The sequence below is a fragment of the Pan troglodytes genome, chromosome 11, assembly GCF_028858775.2.
Source record: "Pan troglodytes isolate AG18354 chromosome 11, NHGRI_mPanTro3-v2.0_pri, whole genome shotgun sequence".
Classification (NCBI taxonomy): domain Eukaryota; kingdom Metazoa; phylum Chordata; class Mammalia; order Primates; family Hominidae; genus Pan; species Pan troglodytes.
In genome coordinates, this window is record NC_072409.2 from 82,079,008 (window position 1) to 82,103,999 (window position 24,992).

General features: G+C 43.1%; 2 protein-coding genes across 53 annotated transcripts in view; one reads left to right on the forward strand and one right to left on the reverse strand.

The window, feature by feature from the left end:
* Positions 1 to 1,213, forward strand: part of UBAP2 (ubiquitin associated protein 2) — a 130,365-nt gene extending 129,152 nt beyond the window's left edge. For all 50 annotated transcript variants that reach the window (XM_063788672.1, XM_063788674.1, XM_063788664.1 and 47 more), the window contains 2 exons: positions 24 to 215; positions 303 to 1,213. In XM_063788672.1, coding sequence (XP_063644742.1) covers positions 24 to 215; positions 303 to 398 — 288 coding nt within the window. In that variant the 3' untranslated portion in view covers positions 399 to 1,213. The remainder of the gene's footprint in view (positions 1 to 23; positions 216 to 302) is intronic.
* Positions 1,214 to 2,494: 1,281 nt separating this feature from the next.
* The window catches only part of UBE2R2 (ubiquitin conjugating enzyme E2 R2), a 103,065-nt gene continuing 80,567 nt past the window's right edge, over positions 2,495 to 24,992 (reverse strand). For 2 of the 3 annotated variants that reach the window (XM_016960746.4, XM_016960747.4), the window contains 3 exons: positions 22,573 to 22,670; positions 10,812 to 10,946; positions 2,495 to 5,885 (listed from right to left, as the gene is read on the reverse strand). In XM_016960746.4, the coding sequence (XP_016816235.1) occupies positions 5,666 to 5,885; positions 10,812 to 10,946; positions 22,573 to 22,670 (453 nt within the window). In that variant the 3' untranslated portion in view covers positions 2,495 to 5,665. The remainder of the gene's footprint in view (positions 5,886 to 10,811; positions 10,947 to 22,572; positions 22,671 to 24,992) is intronic. The other variant, XM_016960748.4, reaches the window with a different exon arrangement.

Below are 24,992 nucleotides of genomic sequence, written 5' to 3' on the forward strand. Positions count from 1 at the left end.
CCATTGTCTTCTTTGCCCTGTAGACTTTTGACAAGCAGGGATTTCATGCAGGGACGCCTCCACCTTTCAGCCTGCCCTCGGCCTTGGGCTCCACTGGGCCCCTGGCCCCGGGAGCGGCCCCTGGCTATGCACCCCCACCATTCCTGCACATCTTGCCAGCCCACCAGCAGCCCCACTCACAGCTGCTGCACCACCACCTTCCGCAGGATGCACAGGTGAGTACAGTGATGGAGGCAGCCACCCTGCTCTGGGCCAGGGGTTCTGCTCCAGCCTTGACAGCCTTCCCTTCTCCTCTTCCTCAGAGTGGCTCGGGTCAGCGCAGCCAGCCCAGCTCCCTGCAGCCCAAGTCTCAAGCCTCCAAACCTGCCTACGGCAACTCTCCATACTGGACAAACTAAACCCAGAAGAGAGGGGTGGGCTGGGGCAAGGCTTATCCTGGGCAGGAGAGAACACACGAGCACGTATTTGGGAGCCCAGTGCCCTTTCCTAGAATTCCCGACATGTGTCAGCCATGCCTCTGTGGGGAGTCTGCCTCCCAGACTGGCTACTGTATGTAATGTATTTATGTATGTATTTGTAAATGTGATAGAAGTCTGGGGGGGAGTTGGGGGACGGCGGCAGATGTTAGCCAGGTCTGCCCTCCCCATTCAAGCCCCTTCTCCACTGTAGCAAAATAAGCACCCCCACCCCATCTGCCTTCAGGTCTTCTTCACAGCCTGCACTGCCCAGTGGGCCACTAGGGGCAGTCTCTGGAAGGGCTGGTTCAAGGCTGTTTGGGTATAGGGGTCAGGTACCAATGAAGAATCACGACTTGTCTCACTCCTTTGGAAATTGTTTTCTTTCCTGTGTAATTACTTCATACCTCTGTTTTTTGAGAAACTGTTCCGTTTGTCATCTGTCATGGTCTCCTTCCACCAAATCTTGGATCTGGGAATAGCAGCGGTATCCCTCCACCCAACACAAGTATGGCCACCTGTTTGTCTTCATATAGAACAGGGGCTTCTGGTCTGGTCATGTCCCTAGAGACTTACTAGAGACTGGCTGACCATGAAAAAAAAAATAATCTGAGTTATTCAGCCAGTCAGCTCCCCTTTAAAAATCTAAGGTATCTCCAAGCAACACATCTCCATTCTAGTTGTCTTGAACCATGTGGGCAACTGTTTCAGGGGTTTTCTCTTGCCCAATCCCCACCTAATAAAGTTCTGAGAGCATGCATGGTCTCTGTGTGGTGTGACTGAAGGGCAGCTCAGGGCAGAAATCTTGGACTTCACAGGGCTAAAGGAGATCCCACATGGTCATAGTCTTCTGACACAGGCTATAAAGGCTTGAAATGGTTTTCCTTTTTACTGGACCCTCTTGGCCCAAATCACAATGGCTGTAAGGACAGCTAAACCTCCTTACAGGGCCCAGGCCATGTTGATCAAAGTTGACTTAGGGATAGGGCAGTGTCCCACAGAGCCCTGTCCACTGGATACCAGGGCAGGGTAATTTCTTTTCCAAATCTCAGTGGACTTTTACAATCAATCTGAAGCAAAGCCAAGAACTGAGAGCAGGGTTCTAGGCCTTAAGGGAGAGTAAGTATGAACAGGTATACCTGTCTTTCGCTTGTCATCAACTGAACATAATCTTGATTGGCAGTCAAAAGCTATGGTAGAACACGTGACTAGTGAGTTTTGGGGTGTCATGAGGTAGGCTGGTGGATCCGGGGCTACATATCTGCTCCAGAAAAGCCCAACCAACCATTCACCTTGTGTCAGGTCAGAAGCCAGGGAGTAACCAAGGGCCATAGGAAGGAGGCAGATCTCCTGTTGGCCAACCACAACTGTGCTCCAATCCAGCAGGCAGGAAGCTCAGGGCCTAGAAGTAAGTGTTGCCCAAGGTGCTACAGCCTCTCTTTTCACTCCTAAATCGCTGCTTCAGATCAGGTTAAAGGAGGAAATAAAATGGCTAGTCAGGTGATTGATTGATTGTGTCAGAACCAGCCTAGGGTCACAATCTACTTTTTCTGCTTTTGGCCTCTACAATTGAGAGCGATGGTCCTGTCATCAGATGGGACCGATACTCCTATTAACCCACAGCTTGGGACCTTATCTAGAAAAAAGGTAAGTAAGTGTCTACAAGTAAAATTAGGACTTTTATTAAATAGGGTGATCTGCCTGATCCCTGCTATTAGCAGCAGTAAGTAAGTTAGGAAAACAAATGACAGTGAAAATGTTTGCCTAAGGAAAGCAGCAGAGCACCCCTCAATCCCTCACTGACCTACTCGTATCAGCTCCCGTTTTCAGAATCAAGTTTAACAAATGGCTACGTCTATAAGGAGCTTGAAGGGACTGGGGATACACCAGGGAGGTGAGTTAGTTAGAAAGGCAGATTCCCCAGTTTTGGTTTTTGTCTAATTTTTCAGCTGAGCCCCAGCGTAATCTGCAAACTTAACAGTGATAATGAGACCACCTTTTAGTTTTCTTTAACACAAGGTAAAAAAAGAAGAGGGTCATTTCATGGGGAAGTAGCAATACAGGTATTTTATTTCACATTTTATTAGTAGACAGATGGGCAGAAAAAGACAAAATAAACCACTAAAGGGGAAGTCAACACAAAATCCGTCAGATAATCTTTTCTCATAAGTTAAACTGAAGAAAAACATCTACAATTTCAGCTAAAACTATTAAAGTCAGGTGTGTCCTGCTGGTTTCAGAATAGTTGAAAATTGCATCTGAATCCTTTTAGTTGTAAATGTAAACCTTGTTTGTTTTATCAGGATGGGAGGGGTGGAGAGTTCCTTTCCAGTGGAGAGCTGCACGTTTCCCCTTCCAATCAGTTTCTTACAACATGTGCCCCAAACGTAAGGAAACCAGCAAGTAAAGAAGCAATTTGCCAGGGTAAGGGAAAGAAGGTTCTACAAAAAAGTTTGACTAATAGAAAATAACTCGGGAATGATTGATAAAAGGAGAAGGGGGGAAGACTGAAAGAATCAACAGCGGAATCATATACTTTCTCCACCCAGCCTCAAAATACACAGAACTGAAGAGCATCTAGTGAGGCCTCAATTAGAATTAAAAGGAATCTAAAAATGCAGGATTTTGAGTTCATGTCACATCAAATAATAAGCAAAACTGTACGTACATGGTTCCGGATTGAGCCTGAGACCTCCGCTCCCAGAAGGGGGAAAAAAAAAATTACAAACTCAAGTATTTTCCACAGGGATGTGTTCTCAGGGACAGAGCTCTGGAACCAGCCTCTGGGTTTCGTTCAGTCAGTCTAAAATACCAGAATGTCCACCTGCTAGCAAGAGACTTACGCAGTCTTCTGGAACTGATTGTACTCATCAGAGGCAAACCCAGCCCTTGACACTTAACACCCCAAAGGGCTGAAAGGTACAACCTCCACTTGGCGCTCCGGCTCCCTGAGTCAATGTGTAACAGAGGCCAATAGGGCCTGATGGAACAGCTGTGCAGCAGAGCACCTCCCACAATGCCAGGGTGCTGGGGCTGCCCTGGGAGTGAGATGCTTTAGCAAAGGGGAATGAAAGGCTTAATTTTAGGGCTCCAAGAGAATAAGACCAAGCTACTGGCTGTAAACTTGCATGGGGGTTTGGGGGCATTTTCGGGGAGGTAAATCAGCACTGTGAGAGGCTTTGGCTCCACAAGATTTGCAGGTTAATCTGGAAGCATTACTTACAAAGTATGGGGAGTAAAAAGGTAGTTCCAACATCTATGAGAGTTTGTAATCAGGTAACTTGACAATGTATTACGAAGCTGCTCTGTTCCATGGATCTGACTAAAATCACTAGATTCTGGGCGCAAGTAGCAACCCTGGCCCTGTGGAGATCACAGATTCTGGGACCAGGCTCAACAGTGTCCCCCAAGAGCCTTGCTTGTTAAACAGTCCCATTTCATACCAGACCAAACTTTAGAGGCTGGGAAGGGCTGCTGGGACCAAACTTTAGAGGCCGGGAAGGGCTGCTGGGAAGAAGTCATGTGTTTGGGAGTTTGAAGAGTGAAAACCCTGAGATCAGAATGGAAGGAGGAGCTAAGGAAGTAAGCGTCACCTACTCTGGCCATCCTAGGATCCCTCCTGCCCCTGTCCCTAATCTGCCCTTTGGTTCTGAGTTACGAGCCAAAGGAGGAGTTGACACTAGTGCCCAGGGGTCTGAAATAGGACTACAGTCAGTCCTTGCTGCATTTTCCTTCTGAAATCTGATTTTACATTATAGCGGTTTCCTCCAAATAATGCCCTCCTATGATCTGGTGCACCCCCATAACAACCAAAAATTACCTTCAAGTTCTGAAGTCTCCTGGATGGTGAAGGCTGCTGGATCTCAATATTGATTGAAGCAACACGATTGAGATCTGGAAAATCAAAAGCTGCAGCGAGTGCATCGCAGGAAGATCTAGCCTTATCTGGCCTAAAAACTGCCTGCAGTCAACTCCCTCAGCCCTGCCACAATTTCTATGCATAATTCTGCTTGCACTCCACAGCCTAGGTAATGTTGAAAGGAGAAAAAAAGTCCAGATCACATCCACTGAAGAAAGCGGTAACTCGTCTCACACACATCCAAGTTTTTCACTATCAGTATAAGCAGCTCGATGAAAACTGAAATCTTAACACATGCACCTAGGATTAATACTGAGTAATTAAAAGTGGCTACTTTTAAAAAACAAAAAACAAAACGTCATGGTAAGAGTGTATTTTTGATGGGAAGGCCATGCTAAATCTATAAAACAGATGTTTCCTCTCCCAACAGTGGTCACCAGTAGTTTCAACTTTTTCCCCCCAGTAGCATCAACCAAACTTAGCATAGTGATTTTTAACTCTTTGCTCCCACACACACTCATCCCAACTTCCCCACTTGCCCCACTCCCTGGGGGGAAAAATAACCCTGCCTTTAAAATAAATAGCAACCAAGTGCTCAGTTCTATGTAAAGTATGAATATTTATTTCAGGCTTTCGATCCCAATCGATTTCAAAAAACAAAGTCTGATTTCTCTCCTCAGAGCAGCTGAGGCCTCCATGTTACGATGGTTTCATGGAGATTGAAGGAGCACATTTCATCAGGCTTAGCACAAAGTCCCTGACGCCCACCATGTCCCAGCCTTAGGAAAGGAAAGAAACAGAATTCACCACCATGGGGCTGAACGAATGCACACACACTAATGTAAATGAGCAGCTAAACCTTGGCAAATTTGCTTTTTTTTTTTTTTAAGTTTGTTTTGTGGGTTTTTTTCCATTTTCTTTTGCTACCCAGTATATGCAGCACTTGTGAACTCCCAACAGGTTCCCAGCTTTAAACACATTAAACATCTTGAAAGACTATTGAATTCTTCAAGAATCTAAAAACAGACCAAACGTGTTTTGCTGTGAACATTCTGTAGAGACGAAGTGAGGCGGGAGTTTGGGTTGATGTTTTTTAAAAAAAGAATCAATATAGTGATGGAAGGGTAAAGAATGCAAGAATTCAGACATTCTGTGGAGGGTTACTCTCTCTCCATTAAAGGTCCATAAAAAGGAGCAAACTGAGATCCATAAGGGGAGTCAGCAGGAGCTGTGTGTGTTTCCCCACCCGCTGTGAATAGGTTTTTGCTGAGGGGCCATGGCCAGGTCCCCACTTGCTCCCCTCCCTTTGGCCTGAGATGGCAGGGCAGTACAGGGGCACTGAAGGAGCACGTCACGACTCCTCATTCCCAGAATCATCATCATCATAACAGTCGGCATCTTCCTCCTCCTCATCTTCATCATCAATGTCGTCATCATACAAGTCGTCGTAAAGCAAATCTGAGCTGTTGTCATTGGAAGGCACTTTAGTTTTGATGCAGTATTCCGCCAGGGTTGTGGGGACCTTCACTCCATCCTTTTCTGCTTCGGCCTTAGTGGCTGAAACTTGTTTCCTGAAGGGAGGGTGACACAGAAATGGTTTACGGTAAGTCTTGTTTTAAGACAGATTTATAATTGGCCTTAAATAATCAATATTACTTATGACTCAGCTCTCCAAACTTCAGTACCTGCCTGAAAGCATCTGACAGATACCCTGTACTACACCAAATGCTTTCAACCCATTGGGTACAATTTTGAAGTAAACTTTGACTTTTTAGGAGGGGAAATACACTGTTAATATCAAGGGAGTTTAAAGCAGTGGATCAATTATAGCCAGAATCACCTCGTCAACTGGCTGTCCTCCGATTCATGTAAGGGCCAATAGGTCGGCGACTTAAGAATCAGAACAGGTATTGACTTAGTGGGCGGAATGTCATGCTTTGTTGTTTGCATGTGTGAAGCACAGGGATAACTGCCAGAATAAGAATAGATAATAGAAGGGCTAATACGCCTCCTAGTTTCTTGGGGCTAGATCATAAAGGTTGCATATGTGAATAAAACGTGCCACTCTGGTTTAATGTGGGGTGGGGTGCTTAGGGGATTGGCTAGGGTTTTGGCCTAGTCACCTCACCACCAAACTCAAGTGCCCCAACAGTTCTTAATTTAATTATCCTCTTAATTTTCACTGACAGTAAAATTCAAATGCCTATGCCAGATTCCAGTGTCTTGCACGACCCACTCTTCCCCACCCAAGACGGAGTCTTGCTCTGTCACCCAGGCTGGAGTGTAGCGGCGTGATCTCGGCCCACTGCAACCTCCATCTCCCAGGTTCAAGCAATTCTCCTGCCTCAGCCTCCCAAGTAGCTGAGATTACAGGCTCCCGCCACCCCACCGGGCTAAATTTTGTATTTTTAGTAGAGATGGGGTTTCACCATGTTGGCCAGGCTGGTCTCGAACTCCTGGCCTCATGATCTGCCCACCTCGGCTTCCCAAAGTGTTGGGATTACAGGCATGAGCCACTGCACCCGGCCACATGACCCACTCTTGTATTTTCTCCAGCCCTTCAACACATTCACCCTGGTCTTTTTTTGGCATCTCGGACACACCTTGTTGATTTTTCTGTCTGGACCAGATGCTCTTCCCCTGCCCCACACATGCCTGGCTCCTTCCTGTCACTCAGAATCAAGGCCTCAGATATTAAGGCTTAAATATCACCTTAGAGAAGGCCTGGCCTGACAACCCAATTTAAAGCAGCCATCTAGTCATTCTTTCACATTATCCTACTTAGCACTATCTAGTATTTTTTGCTTGCTCACTCTTCTGTCTCCACATATTTGAATGTGAGCGTAAATGTCTTTCTTAGTCCCATTTCCCCAGTCAGTGCCTAGCACATAGCCTGGCACATAAGAGGTGTGCAATAAATACTGATTGTATGAATGAACAGAACAATAAATTGTTTCCTTCAACAATTATAAAAATTTGAGTCATCAAGACTAGACCACTTTTCCTGATCTTCCTAATGTCAATCTCTTAGTTGTGCTTGAAGCTTTTCTTCTGTTGCCTTGCTTTCAATATTGATGGTCCTGAGGCTTCTGGGCTTCAATCTCCACACTCAGCACTCTCCCTGGGACATAATCTCTGTTCCCATAATTTTAACCACCACTCCCTTTATGCTGACAGCTCTTGGCTTATATAAACAAATGCCTTTTGGAAGCCTCTGTCCTGATGTTCCATATGCAGAGGTAGACTGCATATGCATTTTCTACCTCTATGGACAGTTTCTCCCATTTTACTTCTCTGAATAAATGAGCACTGCTTCTTAAAATAATAAATCTCACTCCAAAGACCTATTGCTTTACAGCTTAAATATTTTTATATCTGTCCCCTTATCCCCATTACTACTACCTCAGTTTAGTCCATGTTGGTCCCCTGGCCAACTATTTGATTTTTTTTTTTTTTTTTTGAGACAAGGTCTCCCACTGTCACCCAGGCTAGAGTACAGTGACGCAATCTCAGCTCATTGCAACCTCTGGCTCCAGAGCTCAAGCAATCCTCCCACCTCAGACTCCCAAGTAGCTGGGATTACAGGTATAAGCCACCTCTCCTGGCTAATTTTTTTGTAGAGATGGTATTTTGCCATGTTGCCCAGGCTTGTCTCGAACTCCTGGGCTCAAGCGATCTGCCCGCCTCGGCCTCCCAAAGTCCTGGGATTACTGGCGTGAGCCACTGTGCCCAGCTGACTGTCTTTTTTTTTTTTTTTTTTTCTTTTGAGACGGTGTCTTGCTTTGTTTCCCAGGCTGGAGTGCAGTGGCGCGATCTCAGCTCACTGCAACCTCTGCCTCCCGGGTTCAAGCAATTCTCTTGCCTTCAGCCTCCCGAGTAGCTGGGATTACAGGTGTGTGCCACTATGCCCAACTAACTTTTATATTTTTTGGTAGAGACGGGATTTCACCATGTTGGCCAAGTTGGTCTCGAACTCTTGACCTCAGGTGATCCACCCGCCTCAAAATGTTGGGATTACAGGTGTGAGCTACCACACCAGGCAGCCAATTCTTTTATCAGAACTCAAATAGCATCACCTCTTCCCTCCCAAAAATACTTAAGTGGTACCCCATCACTTCTTACATTAAGAACCATACTCTTATCATGACTTCAATGTCTTTGAAGACCCTGGTGCCTCTCTTGCTTAATTTTCTAATATTTCCCACATCAGAATTTACACTCAAGCATTTGTAATTCCCTTAACATGTCATGCTGTTATACTCCTGTATTTTAGCAAACATGGGTGTTTTCCCTTTTTTCACCTGAAAAAGTATTGGTTATAAGGAATTATCTCTGCTAGGAAATCTATTACATTATATATTTCTCCCAGTGTATCTTGTTTAGGCTTCTATAGGTATAATACTACATGGTCATTTGTTTTCAAATGCTAATAAAGTGAGCTCCCTAAGGAGACAGGCTATGCCTTAATGAGTACCTAACACAAAGCTGTTGCTTAGTGTCAGGTACTGTACTAGGTCATTAAGGAATAGATAGAATGAGATAAACGGACCCTTAAACAAATTAAGAAATATATAGAAGTACCTTGGGAATATGTATACCTAAGCTTTCCGATCTTTCAATCCTTAGTACACTCCCACTCCTCTAAATTTCTGTAGGATCTTAATATTTCTAATTATCTTCAATGTTTGGTACACATCAGTCACCTAGGTGAGATATATATACACACACAGATGCCCAAACTCTGTCCTTGTAATCCCATAAAAGACAGCTATTGTTTAGGGACAGTTTAAAAGTGATCCCAATGGGCAGAAAATTTAGAACTGCTGATTTTATATTACTCAGCAGTCACCTCATGTCCTTTCCCAGCATTGTTTTAACTTTTTTCATATCACATGGTCTCAAGCCAACTAGATTTTATTCTTATTTGTATAAATGCCAATGCTTAGTCAACTCCTATGCACAGAGGAAGCTGTAACTGTATTTGGGGTCTCTATTTTAAGAAATAAAAATGTAATATCAAGGGGGGTGGAGGCCAGGCACGGTGGCTCACACCTATAATCCCAGAGCTTTGGGAGGCTGAGGCAGGAGGATCACTTGAGGCCAAGAGTTCAAGACCAGGCTGGGCAACACAGCAAGACCTCATCTCTACAAAAATAATCATAGAAATTAGCTGGGTGTGGTGGTGCATGCCTATAGTCTTAGTTACTTGGGAGGCCCAGGTGGGAGGACTGCCTGAGCCCGGGAATTTGAAGTTACCATGTAATCACACCATTGCACTCCAGCCCAGGCAACAGAGTAAGACCATGTCTGTTTCTTTAAAAAGAGGTGGAGGAGGCTGAGTGCAGTGGCAACGCCTGTAATTCCAGCACTTTGGGAGGCCAAGGCGGGTGGATCATGAGGTCAGGAGTTCGAGACTAGCTTGGCCAACATGGTGAAACCCTGTCACTACTAAAAATCCAAAAATTAGCTGGGCATGGTGGTGGGCGCCTATAATCCCAGCTACTCGGGAGGCTGAGGCAGGAGAATTGCTTGAACCCAGGTGATAGAGGCTGCAGTGAGCCGAGATCACACCACTGCACTCCGGCCTGGATGACAGAGTAAGACTCCATCTCAAAAAGAAAAAAAAAATTAATTAGAAACAAATAAAAAAGAGGTGGAGGGTAGGGGAAGTGTAGGGTTTGTATTTATTGCAAATTTCTTGGGTACTATTATAAGAACCTGATGTCCTAAGAGATTAAAGGTTAAGCTTTTTTCCATTTTATACAGAGGAGAAAGTAAAAGACCCCAAAAATTATCTGATAAATGGTCCCATGAGTAGATTCCAAGTCCCCTGAATCTTATTCTAGGGCTCTGTTATACCATACATTAGTGTTGCTGATAATGAGGATTTCCAAACGATCCTTGCTGCTATGGTCAGGAATGCCAATAAACTGGAAGGCTTTATTTATTCAAATTTTTTTTTTTTTTTTTGAGATGGAGTCTCGCACTGTCACCCAGGCTGGAGTGCAGTGGTGTGATCTCAGCTCACTGCAACATTCAACTCCCGGGTTCAAGCAATTCTCCTGCCTCAGCCTCCTGAGTAGCTGGGATGACAGGTGTGCACCACCACACCTGGCTAATTTTTGTATTTTTAGTAGAGACAGGGTTTCACAATGTTGGCCAGCTGGTCTCGAACTCCTGACCTCAGGTGATCCGCCTGCCTCAGCCTCCCAAAGTGCTGGGATTACAGGCATGAGCCACCGTGCCTGGCCAGAACCTAGAAGTTCTGGTTCCTAGAAAATCAGGTCTGCTACTGCCTTATCTTCTAGTGGCTGTTCTCTCGGTAAACAGCAAAGTTCTTTAGGCTCAGGCAGAAATCTTCTCTTCCCACACTATAAATCTAATAGAGGAAAATTATCCTGGAATGGACAGGATATTTAAGTTTGATTTAAACTCTTGGTTCCAGAATATATTTTGGTTTTGTATAACTTGAGGTAATAAAAAAAAAAAAACCTTACCTAATAATTTCAGCATATTCTTTGTCTTTTCCTTTACTGTCTCTCCATTTCCTGAACATAACTGAAGCATCGACATTGGCTGGGGAGAAGGTGTTGGGCTCATTAAGCAGTGAGATTACACTTAATAGGATAGTCCTAGAAACAGGAAAAAAGGATCAGCTATGAATACCCATATTTACAGTATTTAAAAGTATTCTGCTTTTTAAGATAGTACAATCAGATTTCAAATTCTCCCTCCCTTAAAATTTTTCTGATACAATTAAATTTAAGACCTTAGGGGAATAGAGATATAAATTTTTTATTGATAGTTTTCATAAAAGGCATTTAAGAAAAATAAAAAAAATTTTTTTCAGCACTAAGAAACAAGCTGCTAACTGGCAGGCAAAGCAGAGGAAATCTGTGATTCTAGTATAAGGGTAATGCACAAAGCATAAAAATGAACTTGATAGAAGGCCCTGTTTCAACTGGTCACATGTTCCAACCTACAGAAAGCAGATGTCTTAGAAGCTTTCAAATACTGTTTATTTTAAAAATTACAAATTAAATGGCATGGGGGAAAAAGCTTAAAATATTTAGTTTCAAGGCAATCTTGATGTGGGAGCGGGTAAAAATGATGCTATTCTATATAACCAGGTTTTTTTTTTTTTTTGAGATGGAGTTTCACTCTTGTTCCCCAGGCTGGAGTGCAATGGTGTGATCGCAACCTCCACATCCCAGGTTCAAGCGATTCTCCTGCCTGCCTCAGCCTCCCGAGTAGCTGGGATTACAGGCGCCTGCCACCACGCCCTGCTAATTTTGTATTTTTAGTAGAGATGGGGTTTCTCCATGTTGGTCAGACTGGTCTTGAACTCCTGACCTCAGGTGATCCGCCCTCCTCGACCTCCCAAAGTGCTACAATTACAGGCATGAGCCACTACGCCCGGCCATTTTTTTGTTTTGTTTTGTTTTTTGACAGGGTCTTGCTCTGTCACCCAGGCTGGAGTGCAGTGGTGCCATCTCAGCTCACTGTAACCTCTGCCTCCTGGGTTCAAGTAATTCTCCTGTCTCAGCCTCCTGAGTAGCTGGGATTACAGGCATTGTACTACCACGCCTGGCTAATTTTTGTATTTTTAGTAGGGACAGGGTTTCGCCATGTTGGCCAGGCTGGTCATGAACTCCTGGCCTTAAGTGAACTGCCCGCCTTGGCCTCCCAAAGTGCTGGGATTACAGGCATGAGCCACCGCACCTGGCCCTATATAACCAGTTTTTATTGTGGCCTCTTAACCTGAAAAACAGTGCTACATCCAAATGTATTTTTTCCATACTTGGAAGGAAGACAGAGTAATGCAGGAGAATGGAGGAAAAGCAAAATCCTTCAAACAGAAGAACTAGAGTCTCTGAATAATAGAAATCTTTATTCAAAAGTATTTACTATGTACCTACTGTGTGCCAGAGGCACCAAGTGAGATGCTGGATGTACAATGGTGAGCAAGTTAGATGCCATCCCTGGTCTCCCATGGCTTACAAATCTAGTGGGTGTTACAAACGGCCAATTTTCATCCACAGATAAAAATTAGACATTCCAAATAATCAGGGAATAAAGTTTATGTTAGAAAGCATAATAGGGGCCGGGTGCAGTGGCTCACACCTGTAATCCCAGCACTTTGGGAGGCTGAGGCAGGCAGATCATGAGGTCAGGAGTTCGAGACCATCCTGGCCAACACGGTGAAACCCCGTCTCTACTAAAAATACAAAAATTAGCCAGGCATGGTAGCAGGTGCCTGTAATCCCAGCTACTTGGGAAGCTGAGACAGGCAAGAGAATTGCTTGGGCACGGGAGGCGGAGGCTGCAGTGAGCTGAGATCACGCCACTGTACTCCAGCATGGGCAACAGAGCAAGACTCCATCTCAAAAATAAATAAATAAATAAAAGCGTAATAGGCTCCAAAACTGTTCCAAATTACTCCTAGGCTTTTTCCCCCTAAAAATTATGTGCATTAGGAGAAAATGGGAGGAAAAATGAAATTTCTCTATCTTTTCTCATTGATGAAAGGTTAGAGATTGTGTTGTTGTAAAATACCCTTTTGCTCTGGGCCCCAAGCCAAAAATAAAGGGAGGAAACCAGGCAATTAGATGTTTGATTTGATGAAAACTTTTCCTTAAAAAGGTGAAGAATTTCTGTTACATGATTTTATACAAGATTATGACAAAGGCATTTTCAAAGAAAACATTTCTATCTAATTAAAATCCATTGATCACACATGCTCCTATTAGGTTAAGGATAACTCCTTGGCCTTCCTCCCTCAAGAGCTTTCTGGATTTCTTCAGTAATTACATTAAAAAGAATCGAAGAAGCCCAGGCGCGGTGGCTCACGCCTGTAATGCCAGCACTTTGGGAGGCCGAGGTGGGCAGATCACAAGGTAAGGAGATCGAGACCATCCTGGCTAACATGGTGAAACCCCGTCTCTACTCCTGGGCTCAAGCAATATTCCTGCCTTGGACTCCTTAAGTACTGGGATTTCAGGTGTGAGCCACTGCTCCTAGCTGGAAAAACAGTGCTTTTAAATTTTTATTTATTGATTGTTGAGATGGGGTTTCACTCGTCGCCCAGGCTGGAGTGCAATGGTGTGATCTTGGCTCACTGCAACCTCCGCCTCCCGGGTTCAAGCGATTCCCCTGCCTCAGCCTCCCAAGTAGCTAGGATTACAGGCGCGCACCACCACAGTTGGCTAATTTTTTGTATCTTTAGTAGAGATGGGTTTCACCATGTTGGCCAGGGTGGTCTCAAACTCCTGACCTTAGGTTATTCACCTGCCTCAGCCTCCCAAATTGTGGGACTACAGGCGTGAGCCACCTTGCCCAGCCAGAAAAATAGGTTTAATTGTCTAGATCAGTACTGTGTACTAATAACTTTCAATGATGACGACGATGATGATGATGATGATGATAATGTATAACCTATGCTGTGCAATACAGTAACCACTAGCCACATGCAGCTACTAAGCACTTTGAAATGTATCCTGCACAAATGAGGAAGTGAATTTTAATATTTATTTATTTATTTATTTAAAGACAGGGTCTCACTATGTTGCCCTGGCTGGAATACAGAGGCTATTTATAGGCGTGATCATAGCACACTACAGCCTCAAACTCCTGGGCTGAAGTGATAATCCTGCCTCAGCCTCCCAAGTAGCTGGGACTACAGGTGCATGCCACTGTGCCAGGCTAGTATTTAATTTTAATTCAAATGTAAAAAGCCTCATGTAGTTAGAGGCTACCACATTGGACAACACAGATCTAGATGAATCCTATTACTTGAATTAAGAAAAAATTCCCACAAGTACTTTCACCAAGTTGGTTTTCTTACATCTTGTGTATTAAGATGATGTGTATATTGGGAAACAAATTTTTAAATGGTAAATCATCCGTATCTAACAAAATGAGAAATTCTAATTCCATGTCCTCCTAAGTTAAAAATCCAGGATGTTTTAAGAGGCACTGAGTAATACAGCAGACTAATATAGGGGTAACTGTCAACCCAGTAAGTTTTCTTCTGTCTGAAGAGCAGGATCTTTTTTCTGTCTGAAGAGCAGAATCTTTCTTTTTCTTTTTTGTATGGGGAATAATCTCCTTCTCCTACCATTGTGCCACACCTCCTATACAAACAACCTACCTACCCACAGCAGTAGACATAAGACCAAGCAAGTGCTGAAAGGATTCCATCTCTGTTGTTATGGCGATGCATTTGAGGATATGCATGTGACCTAACCTGGGGCAATCAGAAGCCTGGTGGGAACTATTCTTGATTAGATGGACAACTGTGAGAATAAGGAAAGCTGAGAGCATTGGTCTCCTCAGGCAGATGGATGGATGTGAACTGGAAAAAACTAAACTGCTGAGATAATACTGTTGGAATACACAAAATTGAATTTGAATTTAAGAACTATTTCAGGCCGGGTGCGGTGGCTCACACCTGTAACCCCAGTACTTTGGGAGGCCGAGGCAGGCGGATCACCTGAGGTCGGGAGTTCAAGACCAGCCTGACCAAGCAACATGGTGAAACCCCGTCTCTACTAAAAATTAGCCAGGTGTAGTGGCACATGCCTATAATCCCAGCTACTCGGGAGGCTGAGGCAGGAGAATCGTTTGAACCCGGGAGGTGGAGGTTGCAGTGAGCCGAGATCGTGCCATTGCACTCCAGCCTGGGCAACAAGAGCGAAACTCTGTCTTAAAAAAACAACAACAAAACAAAACAAAAAACTATTTCAACTGCTAGCTCATTTTTTTGTTTAAAAAATGAGTTTAAGTGTTTAAAATCCTTATTCATTTACTGTATTTTCTCAGGAGAAACAAGAGGTTGGACTAGCAAAATAGACCCTGAGGGCCCATCATCCCCAGACTCTCGGTTCCTACAAAGAATAACTGTAGTACCCTTTGCTTTCCCCGCCCCTCCACAAGAACACACTGGTGCACCACCCTTCTCTACTCCACGTCTAGAGGAACAGATCTGATCTATCTCAATCCAGCAGAATACATGTTTAACATTTATTACAACAAAGAATAGACCTAGAGGGAATTTGGGATAAGAATGAGGGCCAGAGAGTTCTTAGTCTCTGTGGTTCATTACACAATTCCCACTGCCACCATTCAAGGAGTTAGAGATACTCCCAGAAATAAATGTGCTCCTTCTGCCCCTCTTTATGCCACACTGAGGCAATAAGGTAGGTCTTTTCAGGATAGAGGATCTAGGCCAAAAGAGAAAAATGCTAAGAAGAGAAAGGAAACACAGAAAAAAAGGACAGGCAAAAGCACCTCACTTTACAGTCTTGAGGTTCATATTTCAGATCCTTTTGCCTGCTTCAGTTATCTTTGGTCAGAGGTTATTTAGCTATCTTGTTTTGAATAAAAAATAAGTTTGTAAACAATAAAAACCCTCAAAGAAAATGAAGACCAACACATCATATATAATATATATTACAGACTAGCCAACAGCAAATCAAGCTGTGAAGTTCTGCAGAGCTCATATGTGTTTAAAAGACAAAGCAAACTTGGGTCTCACCCGGCCCCCAGGCTCCAGTGCAGTGACAGAATTACAGCTCACTGAAGCCTTGACCACTTGGGCTCAAGTGATCTTTGCACCTCAGCCTCCTGAGTAGCTGGGACTACAGGTGCACACTACCATGCCTGGCTAATTTTTTTGGTAGAGATGGAATCTCGTCATGTTGCCCAGGCTGGTTTTGAACTCCTGGGCTCAAGCAATCCACCTGCCTTGGCCTCCCAAGTTGCTAGGATTAAGGACATGAGCCACTGCGCCTGGCCTAAAGAAGTATTTAAGGGAAATTGGAAATTAGGATTGTATGACCCAATGCGTAATACTCCATTTGCCCATTTTCAACATGTCGATAACCCTTTCTCTGTTAGCTACTATGTCACCATAAGCATAACTTTAACAGGGTCGTGATAGCCCTAGCATCACAAATAAGACCTGGCTCGAGGGTCTGCCTGGAAACCAAGCAAGAAAAGTTCATAATTTTGAAGGATTACAGACTGGCACCTTCCCCTGCTCCCACCTCCCATGTATATATCCCTCCAGACAGCATGGGAGAAGTAGAAAGGGCTTATTCCTAAAAACCAAAAAATCTAAGCTTATGCCAGGTGTGGTGGCTCACAAGTGTAATCCCAGCACTTTGGGAGGCCGAGGTGGGCGGATCACCTGAGGTTGGGAGTTCAAGATCAGCCCGACTAACACGGAAAAATCCTGTCTCTACTAAAAATACAAAATCAGCTGGGCATGGTGGTGCATGCCTGTAATCCCAGCTACTTGGGAGGCTGAGGCAGGAGAATTGCTTGAACCCAGGAGACGGAGTTTGCAGTGAGCTGAGATCGCACCACTGCACTCCAGCTGGGCAACAAGAGCAAAACTCCATCTCAAAACAACAACAACAACAACAACGACGACGACAACAACAAAACCTGAACTTACTTCACGCCATAATCATGGGCAAGCATGCATGTATGCACATGTGCACACACACAAACACACATGCAGATTGATTTAGATATTGAGTTTTATAGACCCAGCGTAATGTGATGACAGTTGATGTGTGAAGTCCAGGTCTCTGGAGCCAAACCTAAATCCTGCATACTGTTACTACCACTCTTACTGACTCTGGGTTCTACCCTGACCTTTCTAGTTGTCCTGGGTCCTTAAAATCTCTCATTTCCGCTCTATCAAAGGATGGGCCAGTAACTACAGATGACTAGTTAAAGCTCAGTCCTCATTACATGTTTCAATGTGGGGGAGGGATTTAAAGAGGACATCATGACAAAGAACAAAGAAGCCTGTTATGATACGGAAAACAGGGCAACTGATGGTAAAATATAGTAGCTTAACGGGTTTACATTATTATAAAGTTTCTCTTTAGGCTGCTAAAGCAACCAACAAATATAACACCTCCTTCTGTGCAGTGCTGGATCTGCTGCTGACTGATGTATCCCTGAGAATGCAAGGTAGGAATACAAGTACAGTTTTTAAATGCCCAAATTATGTATCATCTGCAGAGAATGGAATTGGCAGGTTGAGGGCAGTGGGACCCCATGCACAAAAACCAAGGAAGCAAATAAATAAAACCACACTGTTCCAGAATTGGGTTTAAAAGAGCTTTAGGAACAGCATGGTTATGCCTGTTTCCCCTGACCGTGCTTACTTTGGCACCCAATGCTAGGGGTGATGTCTCTGGCTCTCTGTTCTTAAGACTAGACAGAAAAATATCCTACCCCACTTCTGAGACAGACTCTTTTATACCAAACAACAGCCTCTCTTGATTGGGTTAATAAATTTGGTTTCACGCTTTATTTTTGAAATTGAAAAAGAAAACATTATGTATGCCTCTTTCAACATAAAGCAAATCCACACCAAGACCACTTCACCATCCCAGAGCCTATAGCAGATAGTAGTTCTGGGGATGGTGTCTCACAGAAAGCAGCTGTGAACTCTATAGCAAAGTCTGAGGGCTTTGCTACTCCCACTCCCACCCTACCCTATCCCCAAAGCTCCCACATCATTCTAGACAAATCATGTATTAAGGCACATTTTGTTTCCTCCATCAGGAAGAGGCATAATGCTGTGAACTTCTAATCAAAGACGTGTGGCAATTCCCAACTCCATTCTTGCTGACAAATGCCTACTCCTTAAAACTTTCCAATTCAGGAAGAAACTCTCCCCACCACCTCCAGCCCCACCAATTTAATCCTGGGCCTCTGGGAGGAGGAGGCCTGTGGATGTTTTCTTTCAAAAGAAGTATGCTGGTTTTCCCAAGAGGTAGCAAGCTACCGAGCCTTTAGTGAACACCAGTTGGCTGATTCTCTGCATCCCTAAAATTCTTCCTTTTCAGGTTGGCTAATTCTCACTACTCACCAGATCTGATAATACAGACTGACTTAGACTCTTGAAGGTAACTGGAGTCCCTTATTCTTCAAGTTACAAAAGTGCTCCATTTGCCACTTTATGTTATAAATATGTCCATTGAGGTGCTGAACAATAGTCTTGAGTACACGTGGTTATGGAGAAGAAAACCAAATACGTGAATATGGAATCACTTTCAGATGCCAGTGAGAGGCAGCAGATAAGACTCCAAAACAGGATGAGATGAACCCTATGCCATCTCCACTGCTGTCTTACTACAGCCACCCATAAACTGGACATGGAGCCCAGAACCCTTAGACAGTTGCTGGCCCTAGATAATTTAGCAGCAGAGAGGTACAAGAAGGAAAATAGTTGCCCATTTTCACTACATCTTGTATCTTCCCTCTTAATATTTCAGTGCCATAAATGACCTGTTAGAAAATATAACAGTTTACTACTTTAAAACCTCCCTTGTCTCACAACCAAGTGAACACAGAAACAAAAGGGATAAGCGAAAGTATTCCACATCTGCTCATTAGGTAGTGCTTTCCTGACTTCCGCTCAGAGTTCTGAGCACCACCAGGTATTCCAGACAGGTGAGGTTCCAGAAAGTGTACAAAACATCCCACAGCCCCCGAAAACACCAATAAGATCAAAATGTTGAAGGACTACCCAATGATTACATAGAACTAAGTGATAAAAAGTCTAAGAAGGTAAACAATTTCCAACGCAAATACCTTGTAGAGCTGTGTGAAGATGTTAGGTGTAACTCCACATAACTAGTTGTAGTTGGGAAGCTTCTAAACAAAGCAGCATAAAAGCAGGGAAAACAATCTTGATTTGAGTATGGGGAATGTCCCTAAATTGTGGCTCAGGTGGCCTGGGGACTCAAGTGTGAGGAAACAAAATGATGCTAGTACCCAAAGTAACAAAGGCAGTTTCAGATGGGCAGATAAGTATAAAAGGAATCCTCTGCCTCCAAAAGACTGGATTACATGAGAAGTAGGCCTATTTTAAAAGAAAAAATGTTCATAATACTTTAAGCTGAGATAAGGCAAATGACATCATTTGCGTGTAAATGCAAGAGAAGTAAAGGATAAAAAGCCTGAATTCCCGTGGGTGGTGGCAATACATTATCCAGCCAAGCAGCATAAAAATGCAATGAGGAAAATCTTGTTTGGGGCTTTGTATTTGAGGAAAGGGGAAGCTTATTTTCTCAAATAGGGAGAGGGTGTAAGCATTTGATTCAACATTCAACCAGCAAAACCAAGAATCACCAGTATTATAGCTACCACTTCCTCTAATCTAGGGTTATTACTCGTCCTGAAAATCCATGCACCAGAATCATTATTAAAGTACAACTGGGGATTTTTTTGGATGCAATTTTTTCAACAAATCATCCAAAATATTTTTTAAAAACTTTTATACACATTGTCTAATTATAATGTCAAAATAATGTGCTACAATTACTTCTGAAGACGTAGCACCCTCAAACATACTCTTGAGTAATATAGAATACATAAAACTCAGACTTTTTTTTTTTTTTTTTTGAGACAGCGTTTCACTCTTGTTGCCCAGGCTGGAGTGCAGTGGCATGATCCCGGCTCACCGCAACCTCCGCCTCCCAGGTTCAAGCAATTCTCCTGCCTCAGCCTCCCGAGTAGCTGGGATTACAGGCATGTGCCACCATGCCCAGCTAATTTTGTATTTTTAGTAGAGACAGGGTTTCTTCATGTTGGTCAGGCTAGTCTTGAACTCCCGACCTCAGGTGATCTGCCCACCTTGGCCTCCCAAAGTGCTGGGATTACAGGCGTGAGCCACTGCACCCGGCCTACAACTCAGAATTTTTAATACTAATTTAAAATTGAGTCTATCGAGATAATTCATGTATACATAATTTGCTACGCAGGACACTTTTCCCCTCAAAAAAAGAAAGCATATTCTCAATTACAGAATATCTCAAAAACAGCTCAAAACAATTATTTTAGTTCTTTTCATGTATTTAGAACCCAAGATAAATTATGTACTACTTGAACTGGTTACGATACAGGCATCTAGCAATTATGTCTCCCTGTAGCAAAATGAAATAAATATGAGGAACTAAGAAATGTGTTTCTCTTCTAATAGATAGCAAATGACTGCTTCACATTAGACCCAAAAAATTCCTTGAAAATAATAGCTGCAACCCAAGCCAGCCAGGTAATATCCACCATTCTAGTAGGTTTACATGCATTATTCACTTAAATTCTATCAACAACCTACTGAGGTAGGTATTATTCTTGTATAGATAAGAGATTCAGAAGGCGGGTGTAGTGTGAGCACCTGTAATCCCAACACTTTGGGAGGCTGAGGCAGGGGCATCACTTGAGCCCATGGGTTTCAGACCAGCCTGGGCAACATGGTGAGACCCCATCTTTACAAAAAACTTAAAAATTAGTCCAGGTGCTTTGGGGCACACCTATAATCTGAGCATTCTGGGAGGCCAAGTGGATTGCTTGTGCCCAGTAGTTTGAGACTGGCCTGGGAAACAAAGCAAAACCCCATCTCTCTACAAAAAAAATACAAAATCTTGAGCAGACACCGTGATGCATGCCTGTGGTCCCAGCTACCCGAGAGACTAAAGTGGAAGGATTGCTCAAGCCCGGGAGGTTGAGGCTGCGCTGAGCCGTGACCGTGCCGCTTCATTCCAGCCTGGGCGACAGAGCAAGATCCTGTCTTTAAAAAAAAAAAAGAAAGAAATATAAGAAAAAAACATTCAGAGGGATGATGGTTGTCAAGGTGAGGTGTAAAAACACATTTATTTGAATTTAGAAAGAAAGTAACATTTTTTCTGTCTTAAAAAATATATTGGTAAGATATGCTGAAATCTTTAATATATCTATTTTCTCAACTCTTTCTAAATAAATTAGATGGAACAAGGTACCCAAAGGAATGAGTAACAAACATAATCAACAGTCATTTGACACATCTTGAAGAGCTTCTATTACAAGTCAGGAAGCTTCCAATTCTTCACTTTTGATAAACCTGGAGATTCTAATCAAGTTACTAGTTTTTGTATCAGTAAAAATGTTTAACAAATGATTGAATAAACAAATAAAGGGGAAGAATAGATCAATCCATGCAGAAGAATTCAAAATAATTTATATAGATACCCTGGCTTCAAGGAGGTATAGCCACCCTCTCCTTAGTTGTGGGCTATGCATATTCCTTCCAAGGAGTACAGAATGAAAAGTTCAGGAAAGAGCAACTTTACAGTGGAGAAAAGCTAAAAATATTATTTCAGGCAGGTGATGAAAGGTATCCCATCAACAGGGATAAGCCACACTGATAGTAAATACTACAGATATGACATAATGAAAATGGCACATTACTTCTCTGGTCTTTCTCTCCCAAACCTATAACCCTAGACTAATCATGAGAAAACACATAAGAAAAATCTCAACTGGGGGACATTGTACAAAATACCTGATCAGTACCCCCCAAAATTGTCATCAAAAACAAGAAAATTTATAATCAAGAGTTGCTTAATAGATAGGTATGGTGGCATACACCTATAGTCACAGCTACTTGGGAGGCTGAGGTGAAAGGCTCACTTGAGCCCAGGAGGTCGAGGCTGCAGTGACCTGTGATCACACCGCTGCACACCAGTCTGGGTGACGGGAAGACACTGTCTCAAAGACAAGAGACAGAGACACAGACAGAGACAGAGAGAGACAGAGACAGAGACAGAGAGAAAGAGGAGTTGCCCATGAAGACATGACTATTAAATAATAATGTGATGAGCAGGGCACAGTGGCTCATGCCTATAATCCCAGTGCTTTGGGAGGCCAAGTGGGGAGGACTGCTTGAGGCCAGGAGTTTGAGACCAGCTGGGCAACTTAGTGAGACCCCATCTCTACAAAAAATTTAAATACATATATGTATACACGTACATATATAGATATATATTTATACGTATGAAATATTTTGGAGCAAAACAACGACAGGTAAAAAAAAGGAAATGTGAAAGCGTATGGACTTCAGTTAGTTATAATGAATTAACATTGTTTATTAACTGCAACCAATGAATGACACTAATGTTAGATGGTAATAAAGAACCAGAGTAGAACTAGGATAAGTTAAGAGTAGGGATTCGGGCTTGAAAATCTATTCCTAAGTGAACATAGGGAAATGAGAATCATATACATTATTGTTTAGTAAATACAGCTCTTCAAAATGACGCATACGTATTTCCTAAAGCTCTAGCTGAAGACAAAGAAACTGAATATAAGAAAGATGATTTTTTACATGTTAAAAGACAATACGTAATTTTATTTTACTAGGAGCAAAGACAATAAGGAGATTAAGAATAACTCCAAAACCAGATTCCTCCTTACCTCACATTCTGAGTAGGATTCCACCTTTCAGAAGGCAGTTCTCCACTCTGTGGGTCATCTACAGGCGGATGAAGAATCGAAATGCATACATCTCCATTCTACAAGACACAAACATTACATTCAGTAAATACTCAAAAAGTGATGTACAAAAAGGGACATCGGTTCTAAAGTTTCCTTTATTCCTAGAAACTGTTTTTTCATCAAAGGAGAAAACAATTCTGCTTTTTATGTTCAACATCAAAGATAAATAATAATTAAGCATTTTAAAAATATTTATTTTGACCAATCTCCAAGGTATATTTTCTAGTGAGAAGACTTACTATTCCTATAGTACAATCCTGATAAAAAATTGACTGGGGCTGGGCGCGGTGTCTCACGCCTGTAATCCTAGCACTTGGGAGGCCAAGGCGGGTGGACCACCTGAGGTCAGGAGTTTGAGACCAGCATGGCGAAACCCCATCTCTACCAAAAATACAAAAATTGGCTGGGCACGGTGGCTCACGCCTGTAATCCCAGCACTTTGGGAGACCAAGGTGGGCGGATCACAAGGTCAGGAGTTCGAGACCAGCCTGAACAACATGGCGAAACCCCGTCTCTACTAAAAATACAAAAATTAGCCGGACGTGGTAGCACTCCCCTGTAATCCCAGCTACTTAGGAGGCTGGGGCAGGAGAATCGCTTGAACCTGGGAGGTGGGGGTTGCAGGGAGCCAAGATCGCGCCAATGCACTCCATCCTGGGCAACAGAGGGAGACTCCGTCTCAAAAAAACAAAAACAAAAGACAAAAATTAGCCGGGCGTGGTGGCACACGCCTGTAATCCCAGCTACTCAGGAGGCTGAGGCAGGAGAATCGCTTGAACCCGGGAGGCGGAGGTTGCAGTGAGCCAAGATAGTGCTCCGGCCTGGGCAACACAATGAGACTCCATCTTAAAAAAAAAAAAAAGACAAACATAATAAATCAAGACTCAATTGTCTTAGAAGCAGCCAAATATATATCCCTTTGTTTTCAGATATATCTGTGTACCTAGAGTACATAAAAAGGAAGAAAAAATATCTAACCTTGCTTAATATCTACTCAGATAGATGCTATGTCAATAACCATGGCTTATATAAACCAAAAATATGCCTCGCAGCAAATGTTAACATCCTCAAGATATGGTTAGAATGACTTCCCACTATGGCTATTATATTTTGCTTCATAAACTTAACACAACTTAATCCACAAGTACATTTAGGTTAATTCATACACATATGGATTGCCCACCATGTGCAATACAGAACACAATTCAATAGAAAAGATAAAGTTAGGTAAAATACAGTGACTTATCTCTTGGACTTAGCCTAACATGGAAGGTAAGATTTATTTATTTATTTAATTTCTTTCTGTCTTTAGAGATGGGAGTCTCACTATGTTACCTAGGCTGTAGTGCAGTGATTATGCATAAGACAACCATGGTGCACTGCAGCCACTAACTCCTGGCCTCAAGTGATCCTCACACCTCAGTAGTCCCATAGCTGGGACTCTAGGGTGTGCTACCACACACGACTTAAGATTTATATTTTTAAAAAACTGGAGGTATAACTATATAAAGTGCAAAAATCTTACATATACAACCCAAATTTAGACACATAGAAACTATATGAATATATATGTAACCATTATCAATATAAAATATTTTTAAAATAAATTAATACAAAATATTATATTCTAACACACTGCCTTATGGTTAGATACCATAAGGCATGTAAAAAGTTACTACAGATAAAAGAAGAGAGAGGCCAGGCATGGTGGCTCACATCTGTAATCCCAGCACTTTGGGAGGCTGAGGCAGGCAGAGCACAAGGTCAGGAGTTTAAGACCAGTCTGGCCAGTATGATGAAACCCCATCTCTACTAAAAATACAAAAATTAACTGGGCGTGGTGGCACCTGTAATCCCAGCTACTCAGGAGGCTGAGGCAGGAGAATCCCTTGAACCCGGGAGGCAGAGGTTGCAGTGAGCTGAGATCACACCACTGCACTCCAGCCTGGGCGGCAGAGCGAGACTCCATCTCAAAACAAAAACAAAAACAAAAAGAAGAGAGCTGGGCGTGGTGGCTCACGCCTGTAACCTCAGCACTTTGGGAAGCCAAGGCGGGCAGATCACCTGAGGTCAGGAGTTCGAGACCAGCCTGACCAACATGGAGAAAACCCATCTCTACTAAAAATACAAAATTAGCCAGGCGTGGTGGTGCATGCCTGTAATCCTAGCTACTCGGGAGGCTGAGGCAGGAGAATCACTTGAACCTGGGAGGTGGAGGTTGTGGTGAACCGAGATTGCGCCACTGCACTCCAGCTTGGGCAACAAGACCAAAACTCCATCTCAAAAAAAAAAAAAAAGCAAAGAAAAAAGAATAGAGAAACTTGGTATATTTGGGCAGT